General features: G+C 42.4%; 1 protein-coding gene across 3 annotated transcripts in view; it reads right to left on the reverse strand.

The window, feature by feature from the left end:
• The window catches only part of FAM126B (family with sequence similarity 126 member B), a 95,963-nt gene that overhangs the window by 20,754 nt on the left and 53,174 nt on the right, over positions 1 to 22,035 (reverse strand). For all 3 annotated transcript variants that reach the window (XM_034786172.1, XM_034786173.1, XM_034786174.1), the window contains 6 exons: positions 21,067 to 21,246; positions 16,588 to 16,668; positions 13,579 to 13,694; positions 12,913 to 13,008; positions 5,230 to 5,346; positions 4,496 to 4,583 (listed from right to left, as the gene is read on the reverse strand). In XM_034786172.1, coding sequence (XP_034642063.1) covers positions 4,496 to 4,583; positions 5,230 to 5,346; positions 12,913 to 13,008; positions 13,579 to 13,694; positions 16,588 to 16,668; positions 21,067 to 21,246 — 678 coding nt within the window. The remainder of the gene's footprint in view (positions 1 to 4,495; positions 4,584 to 5,229; positions 5,347 to 12,912; positions 13,009 to 13,578; positions 13,695 to 16,587; positions 16,669 to 21,066; positions 21,247 to 22,035) is intronic.

The following is a 22,035-nucleotide window of genomic DNA, read 5'->3' on the forward strand; positions in this document are numbered from 1 at the left end:
AGTACAATCTCCCTGCATTTGTCTGCAGGGTCATCCTTAGGGGGTGCGGGATCCGGGACAAATCAGCCCCCCCCCGGTGGTGCGCAGGGCCAGGAGCCTGGGAGTGCTGCAGCACCCCACCCCCACCCCCGCACTCCTAGTTCCTGCACCTATGTCTTCCAGTACTGACTGCTGTGGCCAATCGCACCAGGCTGCAGGGCCCCCCAAAGAGCGGGGCCTGGAGTGGTCGCCCTGATTCGCCCTACCCAAGGGATGGCTCTGTTCATCTGCACCCTGCTCATATTCCCTCTTAAAAACTCCTGCTGTGCTGCTTATTGCAAATCAAGCTGAAATGGATATAACATGTACATTGTTTTTCTCCTTCCCTGATCTCAGTCTGTTTACGTTGTCAGTACCTAGGAACGGGGCAGTGCTCAATCAGAACTAATGAAAAATCTCAGTGCAACAGCAGCTCCAGAAAAATATGAACCCTAAGTGTGGAAGACTGACTGACAAGCACTTTCAACCCAGATTGTACGGCTAAGGGGAAAAGGGCGGGGGAGAAATCATGCAAGAAAAATAGACCAGCAGGAAAAACTTGCTAAAAAGTCCACTTGCATCAGTCCCAGCTCCTCCTGAGAGAAAGGTGATGCAAAAAGATGCAGTGCCTAACTTTAAGCACTGAAATAGGCCTCCAAGGAAGATTGTGGAATCCCCACATCATTGAGCTTGAAGAACAGGTTAGACCAAACACCTGTCAAGTATAATCTAGGTTTACTTGTTCCTGCTTCAGCACAGGGGCCTGGATGCATGATGACCTCTTGAGATCCCTTCCAGCCCACATTTCTATGATACTATCCTGTCTTACTGCCTTATCATCCCAAACCAGGCCCATTAAGGCCAAGGTTGGTGATCCCAACCTGAAAGGCCCGAAGACACTTCATGGAGGAAGCAGCATTCTGTCTCTGCGAACAGAGCTTGCAACTATCAGTGACAAAGAACAGGCCACAGGCCAGAAACATCCATCCTTTCCCAGGAGGAATATATGCTCAGCCAAAGTTAGTCAAGTAAAAGAAGCTGGGGCATCAAGCAGTGACGGTATGGGATGCATCTCAATCAAATTAACAGGTCAGTGGGCATAGTGATGCTTGTCTCTTGCTTACAATCAACTATTTTGCCCAAAAAGAAGAAAAGGAGTACTTGTGGCACCTTAGAGACTAACAAATTTATTATATATATAATAAATATATATAAATATATATATGCATATAGCTATATGCATCCGAAGAAGTGGGCTGTAGTCCACGAAAGCTTATGCTCTAATAAATTTGTTAGTCTCTAAGGTGCCACAAGTACTCCTGTTCTTCTTTTTGCAGATACAGACTAACACGGCTGCTACTCTGAAACCTGTTATTTTGCCCAACATACTTTGTCTGAGGGTGTATGCTTACTAGGGTAGCCTGGATATCTTGTTTTGAACTAAAGATTGGGAGTTCCTTTTGAAGCATTGTGCAGAGGACCTGAACTGGTATAGGGCAGATGCTTGATGGAATGATAGAGAGGCACTCTTTAGTCCACAGTAGCTGGGCAGGAATATTGCATCTTTTTGCTTAACTTCCCACTGCGGAAGCCCCTCCCACAAAGTTTTCTTTGCTGTGAGACTGGCACAGGACATTTGGTTGCAGCAACTTAGGGTATGTCTATACTTACCTCTGGAGTGATCGATCCAGCAGGGGTCGATTTATCGTATCTAGTGAAGACACGATAAATCGACCACCGAGCACTCTCCCATCGAGTCCGGTACTCCACCGGAATGAGAAGCATAGACAGAGTTGACAGGGGAATGTAAGCAGTCGACCTACTGCAGTGAAGACACCGCGGTAAGTAGATCTAAGTACGGCGACTTCAGTGATGTTATTCACGTAGCTGAAGTTGCGTAACTTAGATCGATCCCCTTGCAGTATAGACCAGGGCTCAGTTTTTCTTCCTGGACTAAGTTAATTTTCTTGCATTATTTTTCCACCTCTGGTACAGCCCCTGGGCAACATTAAAGGTGCTTGCTGGCACTCAGTCATTTACCCTTCAATTGTTTTGTAGCTTACTGAGGCTGCTATTTCGGTCATGTTTTCTATTTAGAGGAACACAAAGGGACATAATCTTGTTTGTACAGGAGCACTGATACATTATATGGAGTTTTCTGAGAACCACCACCAAATACAGTGGGCTGTGATGTTGCTCTTTTTAACGTAGACCAATAACATTTCCCCAACTATGCAAATGCCCTGGTACAAATGTCTAAAAAAATTAACTTTCACTCCTGCATGGACTTCAGATAATTTGCTGTTGTCTTTACATATGCCAGAGGGGGATGGGATTGAAAATCACGTGGGAGACTAAATGAAGTACTTCACTGAGTGACAGCAATTGCTTTAAATGTTATTTTAAACATTGTTTTATATTGCTGCTAGATTGCATGTGACTTCTGGAAAATTTAAACAAAATTTAAACAAAGAGAATTGTTTGTTAAAGAACCCGAAGGGTCAACTGCCTTAATATGGAGAAAGACAAGGGACATGCAATCCATCTGTCCTAGAACTTAACTACAATTTTTGTAAAACATGCTTAGAAAAAGGCAGGGCTTCCTGAAGTGTCCTTTGATAGTTGCAAAAAGGCAGGCTGGGGAGGACAAGCAAATGACCAGAGAAGGAAAAAAAGGAAGTAGTAAAGAGCAGGGAGGAGGTAAGAGACAAGGCTATAACAATCACTAACAGTCGACAGAAACTACCAAATAGCTTGTTCAAGAGGAGAAGAGGGAGAAAACGCTGTTAACATTGTAAAAATAAAGATAACCTAGAAGGATTTACAATCACTCAGAAGATTTTTTTTTTTTTTTAGCTGATTGTTCAGTTTTAATCAGGACTAAAAGCTGTTACACCATCAACTGAATTCAAATACAGATCCACCTACATGCTTTTGTACTGTAGCATATTCTCACAGGTACCCACTTCCTCAGGTTCAATATTTAATTTAAACTTCCAATCTAATGGTGCAATGAGTCATTTCCTAAACGAAATTGCTGTTCTAATAATTCACTGGATAAGATGTATTTAAAATGCTTCACTCAGAAAGCACAAAACTAAGTGTCCTAGCCAATATTAATTCATCATGAGAACAGTTTTATCAGATTTATTGGAGAAGTGCAGAATTTATCTTGGGATTGGCCTTTGGATCTTTCCCATTCAGTTCTTCTCTGCAAACAGGCCACTACTCTAAGTTATGGGGAAAAATAATATTTAGAGTTATCAAATTGATTTACTGTGTGTTAGTCCAGAAGACCACCACCAAAGCCTATTGCCCACATTAATTCCTGATCCAAAAGCGGTGCAAGGTGCCAAAGACAGCAACAGTCATGTTTCTACCTTCTGCTGATTTTGTTTCCTTACCTGGAATCTGCCCCCCCACCTCCCCACCACCACCACCACCAGAAAGAAAAAATATTGAATTCCTCCTCTCTATTTGTCTCTCTTCTTCCCCTCAATCACCTCCACCTTTGTCTGTCTCTCTCGTTGTTCCTCTTCCTTCTCTGTCTCCTTTTTTATTTCTCTCCTTTCATCTTTTAGGGTCAGGCTAGCAACTGCAGTAGATTTTTTTTTTTTTTAAGTTATATTCTTAGAGAAAAATGTCTTATCTGGAGGGCTGGCTGCAGAATGGAATGGAATGGATTAAGACTGGGCGACAGTCAGTCAGTTTAAGACTGCAGATAGCTCTGTTGATGAAGTTCGTCTGAGAAAGTTCAGCACTATTCCATTTCTGCTCCTATCACCAAGAATACTGTGGGTGGAGTCAGTTGAACAAATTCTAAACCTCGATGAACCACAGGTGAGCAGAATACCAATTTGTTCACCACCAATGTCATGTGATATCAGATGATTACTTAATTTGACCCCTTTGGGTATGTCTACAGTGCAATAAATGACACGTGGCACAGCCTCAGCGGGGCCAGGTCAGCTGACTTGGGCTCACGGGGCTCGGGTTGCAGGGCTATAACACTGCAGTATTGCTGTCCAGGCCTGGTCTCCAGCCCGAGCTGGAATGTCCACACTACAACTCTACAACCTGAGCCCTGCAAACCTGCGTCACCTGACCCAGGCTCTGAGACTCGGTGCCAAACGTTTTTTATCGCAATATAGACATATCCTAGGAGTTATCTTTGTGTAGCTCTTGCTACAAGAGTGTATGTATTTTAAACTAGAACATTATATTAGGAAATCCTGTTTCCTAGCACCAAGAAGTTATTATAAGCGCTAAGTACCAGAGCTTAACACTTAAGCAAAAGAGCGTGACTGAATAGTAGCTGTGTTAAAATACCAAGCATCAGACTACAAATAAAATTCTGGTTAGAATGTAGTAAATGGTTGTAACTGCTAAATGAACCTTTTAAAAGCAATCCATTTTATCAGCACATTCATATGCTTTTTAAAATCAAATAAAATGATTTCAATGGCCTCTTCCTTACCAGCAGTGGCTGAGAGTAAAGTTCAAGCTGTGCTCTGTAAATTATGTCATCCAATACCTCCTGGCCAAGACCCCACTGTCCATTATATCTACAAAACAAAACAAACAAGACATTTATTATTCAGTACTTTTTGAACCCAAACCCTTCTCTTTGTATCTACAAAGAACATACACTATCAAAGCATAAAGGAATAGATGGAGCACCTCAGTTATTATTCTAATTTATATTACAATTAATTGTTCCCTCCCATCTCCCAGCCAGAAGGATGTTATCATGGTAAGGATCACAGTAAAGAAGGATGGAGGGGCACCATTCGAAAATTACATTACTTGGTATAATTGTTTTGGATTCATGTGTTTAGGCTAACCTAGTGGCTTCATGTCACACTGCCATTCCAGGGGACCCAGGTTTATCAGCTACCTTGAAGCTTGCAAACATTACACTGGTGAAGAGAAGGGATACTGTGGAAGTGACATCCCTGGGAAAGAAGAGGAAGCGAGGAGCACCACTCTTCAGCACCCAGCTCTGGTGACTGAATGCTGATAAAGGCATTCCCAAAATGTCAGCTGGCCAAGATCGCAAGTCAAAGGAAAATAAGGGAAATAAAGCAGTTGATCCTCAAATGAAGTAATGGCTTAATTCATGTTTTCATGCATAAAGACAGAGAGAAAAGAGAGTATTTTAATTCACTAGAAGCCATCCAGCTCTTCTTCTTCCAAACTCCACCTACTTACATGGCATAATAGACACCTGTGAGCAGTTGCACCATGAAGTCAGGATCTAGTACCACTCTGTTACAGAATTCTTTCCAGCGTTTCTCATGCTGCCGAGGAAATCCACTCACACAAAGCCTGGCAAAACATAATACAGAATCAAAACTCTGACCTCATGAACACTTTAAGAAAACTTGCTTTACATCCATTAAATGTGAGACACTCAGGTAATAAGCTCTGATTATTCTGCCAAACATTAACTGTTCAGTTTCTTGCTGCAAAGTCTCAAGTCAGCTCTTGATGCTTTTAGCAAGTATCTTCACAGCAGAGCCTTGAAACATTGGCCATAATTCCAGTAGTCTGACTCCAAACACGCTTATTCACAATAGCTTGGGTGAAATCACCAATCAGCTAGTTTTGAGTGTGGGAGACAGAACTTTCTCAGAAGCTAGCCAGAAGATGTGAGAACAATAGTGAATGTGCCTCAGATAGAATGTTTAGTTTAATGCTACAGAACAGAGAGCTTATCTCCTCTGTAACATACTGTTACATATTAATAGGTGAGTGTTTCATTTCAAAAAATAAACTGGGGAAAACAAAGTTGCTTTCTCTATGAAAAGAACTATTATTTCAAATGGCATCTTTTTATACTGCCAGCTCCTTGGAGCAGGTGCTTTGCCTTCCCCACATCCAGTTCAGGGCCGGTGCAAGGATATTTTGCACCCTAGGCGAAACTTCCACCTTGCGCCCCCCCCGCACATTGGTTCATTGAGGGACAAATCCCAACGAGCCTTTATAGACCCCATGGGCCAGTCGTGCCCAGAGGCTACTCCCTAGACCAGGTTCCCCCGTCTCCGCCCCCTGAATTCCCCTGGAGGGTGCACAGCCCCCCCACGAGCCCTCCCCACCCCACCCCGGCGGTCCCCGCCCCAAGTCCACTCACTGGCTTTGCCGGGCTTGGGCCACTGCAGCAGCTCGGCAAGGAGGAGCCGCCTTCTGGAGGCGCCAAAGAGCCAGAGCATCGGCTTGTGGTGGCGGCGAGCCCCAGCTATGGAGGAGCAGGCGCGGCGCAGGGGGGCAGCAGCCCTATAAAAGCGGTGGCGCAGCTAGTGGGGAGTAGCAGCGTCCTCTGCCCCTCCTGTCCAGGCTGCAGCTGGGCACCCTCCTCCGGGGCTCCTACAGGGTGCAGCGGATGCAGACCCCCCATGTATCTCCTGGCTGCCCCCTCGCCATGCTCAGGCCATGAGGCTCCCGGGCACGTGAGCCGGCACCGGGGCGCAGAGCCCTGAGCCTGCTCCGGGAGGGGCAGCGGTGGATCACATGCCCAGGAACCACAGAACCCAAGGGTGGTGATGGGTAAGCCGGGGGGGGGGGTGCACCTGCCCAGGCTGCAACCCACCTGGCACCCCCCAGGGGCTCCTGCAGTAGATACATGTGGGCGGCAGCCCCCGTGCGCCTCCCGGCTTCCCCCTTTGCTGCGCCAGCTCCTCCATGGCTGGGGCGCGCCATCCCCGCAAGCCGACGCTCTGGCTCTCCGGTGCCTCCGGAAGGTATCTCCTCCCTGCCGAGCCAGGGTAATGCTTTTTTAGGGTTACCATATTTCAACAATCAAAAAAGAGGACCAGGGGGGAGAGCCCCACCCACATCCACTCCCTCCCACTTCCCGCCCCCCTCAGAATGCCCAACACTCTCCCCCCCCGCTCCTTGTCCCCTGGTTGCCCCCTCCTGAGACCCCCCCACCCTATCTGCCCCCCTAGAACCCTACCCCCTACCTGTCCCCTGGCTGCCCCAACCCTTATCCACACCACCATCCCCAGACAGACCCCTGGGACTCCCACGCCCCATCTAACCACTCCCCGCCCCCTGAGAGACTGCCCCAGAACTGCTGACCCATCCAACCCTCCCCCTGCCTGCTCCAATCCCTCTCCACACTCCCACCCCCTAACAGGCCCCCCCAGAACTCCCGACCCATCCAACCCTCCCCCCGCCCCCTGACAGCACTCCCCCTCCCCCCCGGACTCCCCTTACCACCATGTCGCTCCAGCCGCTGGCTCCATGAGGGACCAGAACAAACAGGCTGCGGAGCCCACAGCCCCTCCCCCACAGCGTGCTGGCCATGCGATGCTGAGGCTAGGGGAGGGGAGAGCGGGGGAGGGACTCTGCCTGCTGGAGGCCAATGGGAGCAGCTAAATCAGGCCCAGGAGCCCAATCAGCCACGCCCCACTCTGCGTGAGGGGAAGGGAGGAAAAATCTCAGGCGCCCCCAACCACTTGGCGCCCTAGGCAACTGCCTAATTCACCTAGTGGTTGCACCGGCCCTGATCCAGTTCAGTGCTGAAGCACATCATATATATTCAACAAATATAATCACCTCTTTTATTTAGAGCTTTGAGATCTGAATACCAAACAACATGGAAGCTGCACACAACCATTCTAATGTATTTAATGCAGAAGTATTTATTCTTTACACTCACAACAAGGATTTCTCAGGCAAAGAGCTAATGTAACAAGCATTAGCCCTTAAGAGCAAGCAACACAATGGAGCCTAGGGGCTGATGATAAACATCTTAGCTCTTTCTTGCATCAGACATTTCAATGCTCAACTTTTACAGTGAGTTTTACAAAATATTGGGTCTGGAAATTTCTATGAAGGTTCTGGACAGAGCTGGGAAAAGGCTGTATAAACACCTAACTCAAGCAAAGGGCACAGTGATGATATTAATAATGACAGAGGAAGGTATTGAGAATGCTAATCTTCCATTTAAAAAAATTCCTTTTGGCCAGCACTGCACCACATACAATCCTCTTTTCAGTAAATACTGTAAATGGCATTTTGTACCACTTGTCCAGAAGAGACCCTAGATGCCTGAATATTTATCTCTCTCTCTCATAACAAAAATATGAGGGAATGAATCTGGCTAGAGAATAAGATAACCACTGTTTAATATACAGAATCATCTAGCCTAAAATACTAAAATAATTTAATCTCCAGTTTGCTGGTTCTAATCCAATCCAGACACAAAATCTATTATTCAATATGTGTTTAATGGCCTACATAAAACTTATTGGTAGTCCAGTCCCTTCCTAGTGGGCAAGGAGAGATATGGACAAAAACTGATAGCACACATGGCACTAACGGGCAACTCTGGGCAGAGAAAGTCAGGAATGAATGGGTATGAAGATCTAACCAAACTCTCTCATCATTGTGCCAGTGTTCTTCCAAGTCAGTAGTGAGGAACTTTGGAAGGAGCCAGGAGGGGAAATTTCTATGTAATTATTCTGAGAATAGCTAGGGAACTTTTTTACAGGTTTATGAGCATAAATTCAGACACAATGGGGAAAAGGTAACTCAATGTTTCACAGACTAGCATGTCAAAATTATGCTGATGGAAAGGAGGTGGTTCCTAAACTGACTTCTGAAAGGGTTTCTTTAAGGGGAACTTGCAAGTGTTTATACAAGTGAGAGTTCCTCACTCAAGGTTGTTTGCAATACAAGAACAAGGACAGACACTCACATATTTGTATTTACAACATATTCCTGTAGGTAAAACACATATTCAGGAGGAAAAATGAAATGTGGAAGAGACCATTATCCAGGGCAGATTATGATCATTAGGTAGCAGGAATACTCAGGTTTATAAATGTCAGACCCAGATTATCCCAGGATTCAAGTGACAAGGAAAATTGGAAATCCATTGCATGGATTTCAGAAATGTCATGGAGGATAAGAATAGCAGTCAACTTGAGAAGAGTGCACTTGTGCCCTTGGCCTATAGTTTCCTCATCTTTTTAAGAAGTGGGTGTTATCAAGGTGTATGTGGTTTTAGCTGGCTGCTATTGTTAGTCTTGATGGTCTTACTAGGTAAGGAAGGCTTTATTATTTTAATGGGTTTGTTTTGTAAGTGTTTTACTGTAGATTCACTTAGAGCAAATGTTTGGGTGCTTTAAAGTGTCAGAAATAATTTAGGTTTCAGAGTAACAGCCGTGTTAGTACTCCTGTTCTTCTTTTTGAGAAATAATTTAATAAGTGTAGCAATCATTTAAGAAAGAAAATAAGTTAACCCAGCAAGCATCTACAAACCTGGAGGTCTAATTTCAGCTATGGGTGAAAGGAAAAAAGGAAAACCAAGCACTGCATCAAAGGTACAACTTGCATGAGATGAAGAGCAGATGCCATAGTTCTGAGGTATGGTCTTGTTTCTTAGCTTCTTGTTCCCAACCTTGTTAGGAACAAATTGTCAACATGCCAAAATCTAAAATTATTCCACCAAACAACTTGTTCTTTACTCCTAAAGCCTCTGCCTCATATCTTGCTATCTCTAGAAAATCTGTTGACTGGGAACCTGAACATCAAGACATGAAAGTGCACTGACTTGAAGCCTTGCTGCACTTCAGCACAGACTAGATAATGTAACGAAATAGTTGTATCATACTGAACCAATTTCTAATTAACTTCAGGATGCTGCTACAAGATTAATGGAGGAGCTGTTATTTTCATACAGCAAAATTGGAATATGCCTCCCACTGACAAACTACATGTGTTTAGATAGGAAGATTTACTCAGGAATAACCAACTCACTTAGTCATTTGCCACTGACTATTCAGCTGAATTTTGGGTGGAGTTTAGTGGAGACATGCACTTAGAAAAGCAAAATCCTTGGAAGTTAAATACAAGAAATACAGGAAAATCCACAGGGCATTAGATTTTCCAAGGCTACTCTCTGTATGCAGATGTGGTCATCCCATCTCAAAAAAGATATACTGAAATTGGAAAAGGTTCAGAAAATGGCAACAAAAATGATTATGAGTATGGAATGGCTTCCGTATGAGAAGAGATTAATAAGACTGGGACTTTTCAACTTGGAAAAGAGACGACTAAAGGAGGATATGATAGAGGTCTGTAAAATCATGACTGGTGTGGAGAAATTAAATAAGGATGTGTTATTTACTCTTCATAACACAAGAACTAGGGGTCAACAAATGAAATTAATAGGCAGCAGATTTAAAACAAACAAAAGGGAGTATTTTTTCACACAACGCAGTCAACCTGTGGAACACTTTGCCAGAGGATACTTTGAAGACCAATACTATAACCTGGTTCAAAAAAGAACGACATAAGTTCATGGAGGATAGGTCCATCAATGGCTATTAGCCAGGATGGGTAGGGATGTAAACCATGCTTTATTTGCCAGAAGCTGGAAATGGGTGACAGGGGATGGATCACTTGAGGACTACCTGTTCTGTTAATTCCCTCTGAAGCACCTAGCATTGGCCACTGTCGGGCTAGATGGACCATTGGTCTGACCCAACATGGCCATTCTTATGTTCTAACTTCCCTTTGAACTTCAATCACAAAGGTATGTATTATAGATTCAGCCATATAGGAACATATGCAATGTTCTTTTCTCATACAACCATCCATTTGTAACACTGTTAATTGTAAATTGTGTTAGAGAGCAGTAATGGAACATTTGTAAGGTTGCAATTCATAAGTTTCATAACAAAAACCTTGTGAGAAGTTTAACAAAGGCAAGTTTCTGTTATTGTGGTACTCTGGGATTTTATAGGACGTTTTAGGTTTGTACTTGAACACTGAAATTTGAAGTAATATGGTACATTTCTACATATTAACAAATTCTAAATCAAGGAATGTTAAGAAAAAACTTTCCCAGATTTATAAATGGAAAATCACGCCTGACAAATTTCTGCACATTACTTGCATTGTTGCACAAGATGAAAGAGTAGACATGATTTACCTAAATTTCATAAAATACTTTAATAATGTATCACAGAACAGAGTGACTTACAAAGTTAGAAAGGAAGTATGAGAAAGGAGATCACAAAATTGGTTTAAGGACAGGAAACAGAAGATGCCAATGAAAAGGAGCCATTCAGGATGGGGAGTGATGAGTGGGGTGATATAACAATCAGTTTTAGGATCACTTACTTCAAATATGTATACAAGTGACTTTTGGGGTGTAGGGGACAGAGTATCATTTCAAAACTAGTTACATGCACTGAAAGAAAAAATCAGAAGGCTTAGAGGTAAGCATTATTTATTGTTTATGCAGAAGTGTACTAAGCACTTTATAGAAGTAGTAAAACTCAGATTTCTGCCACAAATGTCTAAAATCCAGGTGATAAATTATGATAAAAGAAGTGGGGGTAGCAAACAAACAGAAGGAGATGGGAAAGGGTGAGCTAAGATAAGAGAATAACAATTTACACAATTACTGGTTTGCACACCTTGATAGCCACATGACTATTTTTAGCTCACTTCTTGTAGGCAACAATGCAGAAGCTAGTTTTTAGGGAGGGACAGGGAGAAGATGGTGCACTGGTGAACAGGAGTTTGGAGGCTCTCCACATATGTGTGAAGTGTATATATAGTAGAACCAGATTATAGTCAACTTGGATGCAGGAAAGCTCAGTTTATGGTGAAACTGAATAAAATTTTCAAACTATTTCAATGTGCAAATTACAATTCCAGTTACGGGGCACCATTTTCCATAGTGAAATTATTCAGTGTTAAAATTCAGTCCATTGTTATAGGTTTTATTCCACTCTATATCTGAAGAAAGGAAACATTTAAAATGTAAAGAAGTATAGTACACTTGGCCATACTCAGCCCTGGTATAACTCAACTGAAGGTGACAGAAGCATATCAAGGAAAAATTCCATTCTGAGATTCAGGAACAAAGGAATTGTAGAAAGAACAAGTAAAAGAAAAGAATAGACTAGGAACATAAGAACAGCCATACTGGGTCAGACCAAAGGTCCATCTAGCCCAGTATCCTGTCTCCAACAGAGGCCAATGCCAGGTACCCTAGTGGAAATGAACAGAAACAGGTAATTATCAAGTGATCCATCCCCTGACACCCATTCCCAGCTTCTGGCAAGAACCCTTGGTGGGAGTACGTATTGTGTTCTAATGGAATATAAACTGATAGAAGCTATTTTGATCCTGCTGTACACTGGGAAAAACAATATCTGCATTGTGTATAATGCTTGTCAGCAATTTACAGGAAATACACTGCTGAAGCTGACAAGGGATATAAAAAAAACAGAGAAAAGGATTCTGCTGCTTCGTGAGTATGTATTATAGAGAAAGATTAGCCACCCATGGCCTGTTTGTTTTAGCATAAAAAGCTGGTACAAAGGAGAAGATGTGTAGGGGTATCAGAGATATTTAAGATTCTAGAACAAAAAAGAGCTTTTATGTCAACAAGCTGTTTTAAATACTACTCAAGTAAGAGGTCATGGAAAGGATGGGTATAAAGAATGAGAAATGATGGCACAATTTCTCCAAGTGTGGTGTTGTTATGAAACAAACTGTCAAAATGCTGTTCAAGTCAGCCATCCAAACCAACTGAAAAATAAATTGGACTAATATTCAGAAGAAGAGGAAATAGGTGGTAGGTTACTGGGTCACTATAAAGAGATGCAGTTCATTTGCCTTTACTGCAGGTCTTGACACACTACAATTTTTACTATTAATGTTCCACAAAGCAAAACATTACAAGACCTAGAACTAAAGCAAATGCAACTGATATACAATCAATGCATTGTTTTTGTATGCAAAAACAGCATTATGTTTCTAATTAAATTATGATCTGTCAAGTTACCAGAGAGGAATGAGTAAACCCATTCTCTTTCTTTGCATATTTATAACGCTAGGAATGTTCCTTAAGCATGAGATCCTCACCTGGAACCCATCCTGCAAAGTGACTGATAGGAGGAGGCAGGCATGTAGACAATAGCAGAGTTGTAGCACAGCATGAGAAAGCCGAGCACCTCAAACCTGAAGACAGACAAGAACATGAGACAAAAGAAACTACATGGATTCAGATTTTTAATAGTCCACCAGAAGAACTTAAAAAACATTGTTAATGGTTCACTCGCAGGACAAGATGGCATCAGAAATACAGTACATCAGCCTGTAGGTATTGCTCTTCCATTTTAATTCACTGACTAGAAATAGTCTATCAAAAGACTCAACATTAAATACTTTAAAAGGCATGAGATGTAACAGATTACTACCCTAATGCCACTGCACTGTATGGAGGAATAATGCAACAAGCTATTTTAGAATATATGGTCGAAGACAGATAGGAAAAGTTTGCATTTCCCATAAATTATTTTAACCTAGTCTATGTTTGCCAATCAGCCTTCCAGACTGCTTGGCGACACCACTGGCAGAAATGGATCTGATGGAGAAATTATTTATATCTAATGAATTAGTAACAGACTTACAAGCTCTAAATTGTAAGAGAAGAGCCAAACAGGTAAGGTACTCACTGTATACAGGCCTATTGACCCGATGTTGTTTTATGCTTCAGACTAATGAAGTATCTACCACTTGACTACTCACCTGTTCTGTGCAGTGAATGTTTCTCTCTGAGGATGAAGATCACTATAAACCACCCTGATGAGGTCATGTTGACACAGGGCTCCCTCAGTCAAAGCCATGGATCCAATAGTAGAAGGCTTGGGTGGGAAAGGCATGGGGAAAATAAAAATAGAAAATGCTACCATAAGAAGGATCCAAAACCCATGAAATTTTATCTAGAAAAAGTTCTACTTCTCCCTTGTGGTAATCTGTAAAACAGCTAAAGATTATTCCTAAAATATCTTAAAGGGACACAGTCAACTTAAGCCAATCACACTTGTGTCTGAAATGATTTACATACTGGTAAGTGTTGTTGGTTTGAATAAAAATTAAGTATACTAGCACTGAAGGATTAGAGAAATAATATTTCATTTTCGTTACCTTTTATATTTTGTGTCTAGTCAGTTTCCCTGTTTCCCATATTGTTTCAGGCAACAATAGGGAGAGAAAGCATAAAAAAATAGGATTGCAAAAACCAAGAAACATTGACAGGGAAAATCAGGAGGAATACTTGAGGCTACTTTTAACTCACATTTTAAAATTTCAAGTTGACTCTGTCCCCCTCAAAATGACAAAAGCAGCAGAATAATTCAGTTTCAACTACATGCAAATAGCCTGCATAGATCAACACCCAAGAGCCACATTTTCAACTCAATGCATAGAGCACTAGTCACAAAACACCCACTAATACTAAATAAGCTGCGGCATATCAAGGCCCTCCATTTTGTTTGGAGAACTTAATAGACATTGATTTTGGGGACTGAGGTATATCTGGTGCCACATGAAAATGGGGGAAATAGTGGGGGTATGTGCTATGCAACCTGCCCGACATCAATAGATGTCCAACTGCTGTCTGTGAAGCATGTGCTGGTGGTCTATAACAAGCTGGCTGGTCATATGAAATATGCTGCTGCCAACCTCTATACATGGAGTCTTGTGCCAACCCACTTTGTCAATGTGGTCTCTGTCAGTCAATGGTGCATGCTATCGACGAGTTCAACTAACCAGACTTCATGGTGGCCTTAGGCCCCTTCATTCTGTGATGGGGCCTAAACGGCTGTCAGGTGACTCAGCAAGCACTGCAAATGCTAGAAGATGAAGGGTTATATGGTGCTGGCTCTTTTGTTTCCAGTTATTAAATTGTATTAATACACTTTCAGTCATCACTTTTCCGTGTTAGAAATTGCTGTCATTGCCTTAGGGATATTATGTGATTGCAAATAGGATGAGAGGTTGTTTCCCAAGATGGCAAATAGAAGGAGCATGTAGTTCACAAGCAATTCCTCTAATACAGCGTTTCTCAAACTTCATTGCATTGTGACCCCCTTCCGACAACAAAAATTACTACACTGCCCCAGGCAGGGGGACCGAAGCCTGAGCCACACCGCCCCAGGCAGGGGGCCCAAACCCAAAGTCTGAGCCCTGCCACCCGGGGGAGGTAGGGGGCAAAGCCAAAGCTTGAGGGCTTCAGTGTTGGGCAGGGGGGCTGTAACCTGAGTCCCACCACCCAGGGCTGAAGCCCTCAGGTTTCGGCTTCAGCCTTGAGCGGTGGCGCTCTGATTTCAGCTTCAGGCTCCACAAAGTCTAACGCCAGCCCTGGCAACCCCATTAAAACAGGGTTGCGACCCACTTTGGGGTCCTGACCCACAGTTTGAGAACTGCTGCCCTAGTAAGAAGGGGTTCAATGTTTAGAAAAAGTTTGAGAACTTCTGCCCTACATAGTTCCAGATGCAACAACGCATCTCAATACTGACCTGTAACATCTTTTATTTAAATCCTGGGTGTCTCATATGAAAATCAAAACCTATGTTAATTTTACAGTGATTTTGTGATGTGGCTACACCTCTGCTAGGGACTAGACTGAGACCACAAATTCACTTTTACATTAGTGTATGCAGGATTTAAACCCAGTGTTCAGAGGAAGAAGCCCAGTGCAGTAATACATTGCGCCTTTCACCTCACACATTAGTAATTTACACGACAGATGTAATATCGCTGAAACTTTTGACAGTTATTCAGATATATTTTAGACTGCAAAGAGCTATCAATTAGAAGAGGACTGTGTCCATTTTTACACATAAAGAGAAAAGTGGAAGAAAATAACTTACCACTGCTTTATGTCCTTGACATAGCTATTTACTAAGAAATGTTTGTTTTTACCTCCAACCCTGAAGAACAGCCACTGTTGGCAAAAAATCTTAGAGTGGAATCCTATTCGTATTCAGGTCACCGAGAGTTTTGCTACTGACTTCAGTGGGACCACAATTTCACTAGTGATATCTTAGTATGACACATTTAATATAAAAAGAGAGCCAAATAAATGAAAATCCACTTGAAACTAATTCTAAGGAAAACACTGCTAAATAAGGGCTAATACATGCACAGTGTGTGCTGCAGCCTACTACAAATCAGCTCATGAGTCATAGTATGGGATCAAAGTTCTTCAGTTTCCACTTTCCTCCACATTCCCAAAGCTCCCGCCACAATGCAGCGTTTATGGAACATGTGTAGTGCTCCCTGCTCATCAACTACAGGTGGTCATCTCCATCTCGCTGGAGACAAAGTTATGGTAGCACTAAAACACAGGAACAAGCTGAGTTGGGCAAAGGAGGATTTTTAAACAGATAAATAGTACGTACAGCAGAACAATGTAGTTTAATTTGGGGATCATTGTGTTCCAGTATTTGATAAGGTAGAACCATGCTTTAAATATGCTAACAGCATCCAAGCAGTAGACATGTGAAAGGATGGGAATCTGTAAATCAGTGAAAAACTGAAAACAAATGGAACAAAACAACGTATCAGATGGAAGTATTTCATTATTCACCTTGAAGACTTACCTTCCCCATCTTCTATTACGTCTATTGGATTAAATTACACTTTTGCAAGAATTTACCCTTGAAAGTTCAATGAAGAAAGATGCACTGAATGGATCCAATTTTAGTTCTTATTGGACCCAGTTCCAACTTACCACCACAGTTGCACTCTTACCTCATGGTATATTGACGGCTTGGATAACGAAGGGATGGTGAAAGATAAAACTTTGTTGTTCCCATCTTTGTCAGCAATTTCCTACAGCAGAGAAAGAGACATGAGGGAACTTGGTTTTGGACTCTTGTGATTATACCACACAGACATTAAAAACATAAATCATAAAGTAAGGCCCCGATCTTGCAAAGTGATTAATCTGCACAGGCCTTTATGCCTGTGGCACAGTGCCACGAAAGTCAATGGGACTGCCTCCACTATAATAGATTGCTTTGCAAAATCAGGGCCTAAGAAAATTCATAGAAGAGTATTTGTTCTTTTTGTGACCATGACTTTCTCAGACCTTTAGGAAAGGATTAAAAGATTTTTCTAGTCCTACCTCTAATTTATAAAGCATAGAATGACATAGTGAAACAAGACTGATGCTGAAGGGCCAAAGGAATATATATGTATTACTGCTGATGAGTCATTTGCTAGCAATTGGTAATGCCTCTTGATAAACCCATCAAAAGGGAAAAGGTGAAAATGAGGGGACTGATTTCTGCAAGTACTGTGGCAAAGCAGTAAAGGATATATAGAATATTTTGAATACAGCTTTCACATCAATAAAAGATGCATTTGCATATGGTGTGCTTGTGTTATAGCATAATAATTATAATTTATTAGAAGCATTCCTATAAAAATATGCCAGAGTCAGCAAACCCCATCTTTTCACGTTCTACAATAAAATTTCTAACACACTGAGTATGAGTCACTCTAGTTTCAGTGACAATCAATTGAAGGCAGTGTACCACTTCCACTTAGCTTCAAGGAACAGTGTGGAAACTAGAGTTGGCTGCACTGATAAAGCTGCTGTCTGTCTAGATTTAATTAGTTTCTCAAGCACTTTTTCACTCTAAAAACCAAAACAGTAATAAAGATAAGGAAGGATTTTTCTTTAATTTAAATCTGAGAATTTTTCACAGAGAAGATATCAGAAATATTATCCTTTAGCTCAGTGGTTCTCAACATGCGGCCCAATTAGCACCCTGGACCCTGCTGCAAGCCCCTGCTGCTCTTTAGCACTGTTTGCTAAAGAGCGGCAGGGGCTTGCAGCAGGAGTCGGGGTCACTGCCCAACCCCTGTGGCAGGGTACCAGGTCGAGGCTGCTCCCCGGCCCTACACAGCAAGGGTCAGGGTCGGCAGTGGGGTCGGGTGGGGGGTTGCCACCCAGCTCTGCACAATGGGCTCCAGCTTCGTGGTCAGGTCTGCTGCCCGGCCCCCACACAGCAGGATCCGGGGTTGGGGTCGGGGCTGCCACCCGGCCCCACTCAGCAAAGTCTGGGGTCGGGGATGCTGGCCTGCCCCGCATGACAGGGAGCACGGTTGGCAGCAGGGTAGGGACTGTCGCCCAGCCCCGCACAACAGAGTCCAGGGTCCCTGCTGCCCAGTCCTGCCACCGGGGCTCCGCTCCTGACCCCACTCTGTGGAGGGGTCTATGGGTGGGGGGCACTGGGCATAGTGGTGGTGGGGGAGGATTTGGGAGTGTGACAGCGCCCTCCATAAGGCTTTATGGAAATATGCTTATGACATAATTGGAATATGTTCTGTGCTACATATGCCATGTAACATATCTATGTAAAGGTTATGATCTACTGAATCTATTAATCCTATTTGTATGCATATATCATTTTTGTACTCAAAGTTATGAATACTGGCCGTGTACTGGCTTGATTTCTAAATAACCTTAGTAGAGCATTTGGTCAGTTCCTGGAGAAAGGAATTCACAAAGTTAAGTGCCCAATCAGGAAGCACTTAAGAAACAATGCGTCTTGGAATGCTCCAATCCACATAAGAAGTCTTCCTGGAGACATTCAAGATACCATGTGGGAAAGAGCTTCTGCCTGTAAACACTGAGAGTCATGCATGGACATGTGATTTGCCCAGGTGACTCCAGAACTCCATCTTGGAGCTGGACTTTGCATAGAAGAGAAGAGGGGGTCTCCACCCACAAGAGAAAGTCTATTTAAGCCTGTGGGAGACCCCTCCATTTTGTCTTCAGCTGGCTAAAGAGAGAGCCTCTCCAACCCCCAGGATACCTGAAAGAAACTGGAACAAAGAACAATAAAGGGGGTGTGAGTGATTGCTGGACCCAGTCTTGCAAGAGACTAGTCTGTAAAAGGAAGCTTACTGGAACTGGTGAGATCTTATCTGTATTCCGTTTCTTACTGTTTTAGACATAGACTTGAGTGTTTTATTTTATTTTACTTGGTAATTCACTTTGTTCTGTCTGTTACTACTTGGAACCACTTAAATCCTACTTTCTGTATTTAATAAAATCACTTTTTACTTATTAATTTACCCAGAGTATGTATTAATACCTAAGGGGGGGCAAACAGCTGTGCATCTCTCTCTATCAGTGTTATAGAGGGCAAACAATTTATGAGTTTACCCTGTATAAGCTTTATACAGGGTAAAACGGATTTATTTGGGTTTAGACCCCACTGGGTGTTGGGCATCTGAGTGTTAAAGACAAGAATACTTCTGTTAGCTGCTTTCAGTTAAGTCTGCAGCTTTGGGGCAAGTAATTCAGACCCTGGGTCTGTGTTGGAACAGACGGGCATGTCTGGCTCAGCAAGACAGGGTGCTGGGGTCCCGAACTGGCAGGGAAAGCAGGGGCAGAAGTAGTCTTGGCACATCAGTTGGCAGTTCCCAAGGGATTTTCTGTGATCCAAACCATCACAGGGAGGTTTTGTGGTTCTCAACCTGCAGCCCAGGTAACTCATTGCGGCCCACAATGATTAATAGGTTGAGAATCACTATTCTAGGTTCTTATTGACATCTGCAGCTGGGTGCCAAGATCCTTGTTTCTTCAGCTAGAGAAAAGTGTTGTTGAGTCACTCCCCATTTTACAACCTCTTCCTTCTATTTCAGTCTGGAGAGAATGTAGCAGCATTAGCTGCTGTGCTTATACACTGTGAATCATCTGACACGAGTTCCAGAAGGACCAGCTAAAGTGCTTTGATGAAAGCTGAAGCTAATGACAGATACTTACAACCTACTTCAGCCCAGCAGATAAAAATCAAAAGCTAGTAGCCAGATTCTGATATTGCTTACACCAGCATAAATCCAGAGTAACTTGACTTTACTGGAGTTAATGTGGATTTACAAGTGTCACTGAGATCAGAATTTGGCTCCATGTCTCACTTCCCAGGCGTATGAACATAAAGCACTCTATACTAACTCTAACGCACGGCTAAAAGAAAACTTGTTATAATGGAATAGAGAAGGAAAATATTTTAGGACAATGTGTGTTTTAAAGCCATGTAAAATTGAAATTCCCATTACAAGAAAGGGCATATGCTAACAATATTGCTAATGTACCATCCATGGCATATTGGCATAAAAATTAAGAATATAAATTTTTATGAGATGTATAATTTAATGTCCCTGACAGAATACTATTTTTGACAGCCTGAAATCATCCCTAAGATTTTGACATCCAAATTTAGGAGTCTACAGTGACTAACATTTATTATCAGAGGGGTAGCCGTGTTAGTCTGGATCTGTAAAAAGCAACAGAGTCCTGTGGCACCTTTAAGACTAACAGATGTATTGGAGCATAAGCTTTCGTGGGTGAATGCCCACTTCGTCGGATGCATGTAATGGAAATTTCCAGGGGCAGGTATAAATATGCTGGCAAGAATCAGTCTGGAGATAACGAGGTTAGTTCAATCAGGGAGGGGGAGGTCCTCTGCTAGCAGTTGAAGTGTGAACATCAAGGGAGGAGAAACTGTTTCTGTAGTCTTTGTTTAATCCTGATCTGATGACACCATTTATATTTATACCTGCCCTGGAAATTTCCATTACATGCATCCGACGAAGTGGGCATTCACCCACGAAAGCTTATGCTCCAATACATCTGTTAGTCTTAAAGGTGCCACAGGACTCTCTAACATTTATGATGATGATGATTTTTTTTTATAGTCCCAGCCAAAAAATATTTCCCACCCATGCACAACTTGTGACTGAATGTTGCTTTAGCCTCAATACTTCACCTTAAAAGGTCATTTGGAGTAACTAAATAGGAGAAGACCAATATGGAAAGACTGAATAAGCATATTGTTCAGATAGGGCTATCAGCAAATTTCAACTCTTTATATATTTATACAGACTTACTAAATTCTTCTAGCAAGCACATTATACAGGGCAACAAAAAAATCTTAATTAAAAGATGTAATTGTTTACCATAATATGTTTAGTGCTGCGCTGAGGCAGTAAATCTGATTTACAAGCTACCAAAGATGCTTCTACAAACATGCTTTTTCTGAACACTCATTAAGTTATGCTTTCCTCTAGGATAAACAGACTTAAATGTAACTGCATTAATTCATTAGCATTTTTCATATTTTGCTCTGTTAATATTCCTGTGCCTTACTTTATTTCTACTGCTCACTGATTATCTTAAAGCTCTTCACATCCATCCCTCCTTATCTCACTTACCAAATTGTAAATCCCAAGAAGCAGTGCTTCAATGCAACCATTACTCTGTCTGTCCCTGCTGGCAGTAAGACGCAGATAAACCCAGATCAATTCTGGCAGGAACTGCAGCGTGAACCTCTTGAGTCGAACTTCAGAACTACGGTAGAGTTCAAAGAGCTGGTGGCAGACAGGTTCCAGGAGCTATAGAAAGAGAAAAAACAGCTCAAATGCCACTAATCTTGTGTATTAAAAAAATGCACAAATAAAACCACCACAACTGGCAAAACTGGCATCGTTGTTGGCAACCTTAGAGATGCCAGAGATTGAATGGGCATGGAGACTAAGTTACCCACTCCCTGCTAAACATGGTCTTCAAGAATGGGGCTGAGGTACATTGATGAGGATTGTGGTGAAGTTCGCACTACCTCAGCCCTTAATGTACCTGATCTGTGGCAGTTTCATCTTCCAACTCTGTCAATATGACACCTTTCTATAAGCACCAAATTTTTTTACCAGTGAGATGATTTGAGCTGTGCAGACCATACAGTATGTTCATTTTGCAACCCCAATGCTGTAGAAAAATCTCAGGTGTGGAAAAAGAAATACTTATTAGTGAAATAAGTCTATACCCAGTGTAAGGGTAGAGAGTGAATTAACCCTTTACCTAAGGTTTTTTTTTTTTTTTAAAAAAACACACACAAACAAGAAGGGGCGGGGGGGCATTTTTGTCAATGGTGGGCAAACTAATTTTTTAACAGATAGTCTTGATTTAATTTGGTTCCCTTCAAACTGAAAGGCTTTCTAGCACTAACTAGAGCTAGATTCAATACAAGTAGCCAAGATTCCCCAAGACCCTTATCAATTCAACTCGATATGGACCCACAAAAAACATGCACTCCAATAGCCAATTGTGCCTAATTGGCAGTTTTGTGATGTGCACAAAATGGTGAATAATTCCTTTTCATTTGTAACCTAAATTAAGATTTGAAC

Source organism: Trachemys scripta, chromosome 11 (assembly GCF_013100865.1).
Source record: "Trachemys scripta elegans isolate TJP31775 chromosome 11, CAS_Tse_1.0, whole genome shotgun sequence".
NCBI lineage: Eukaryota > Metazoa > Chordata > Testudines > Emydidae > Trachemys > Trachemys scripta.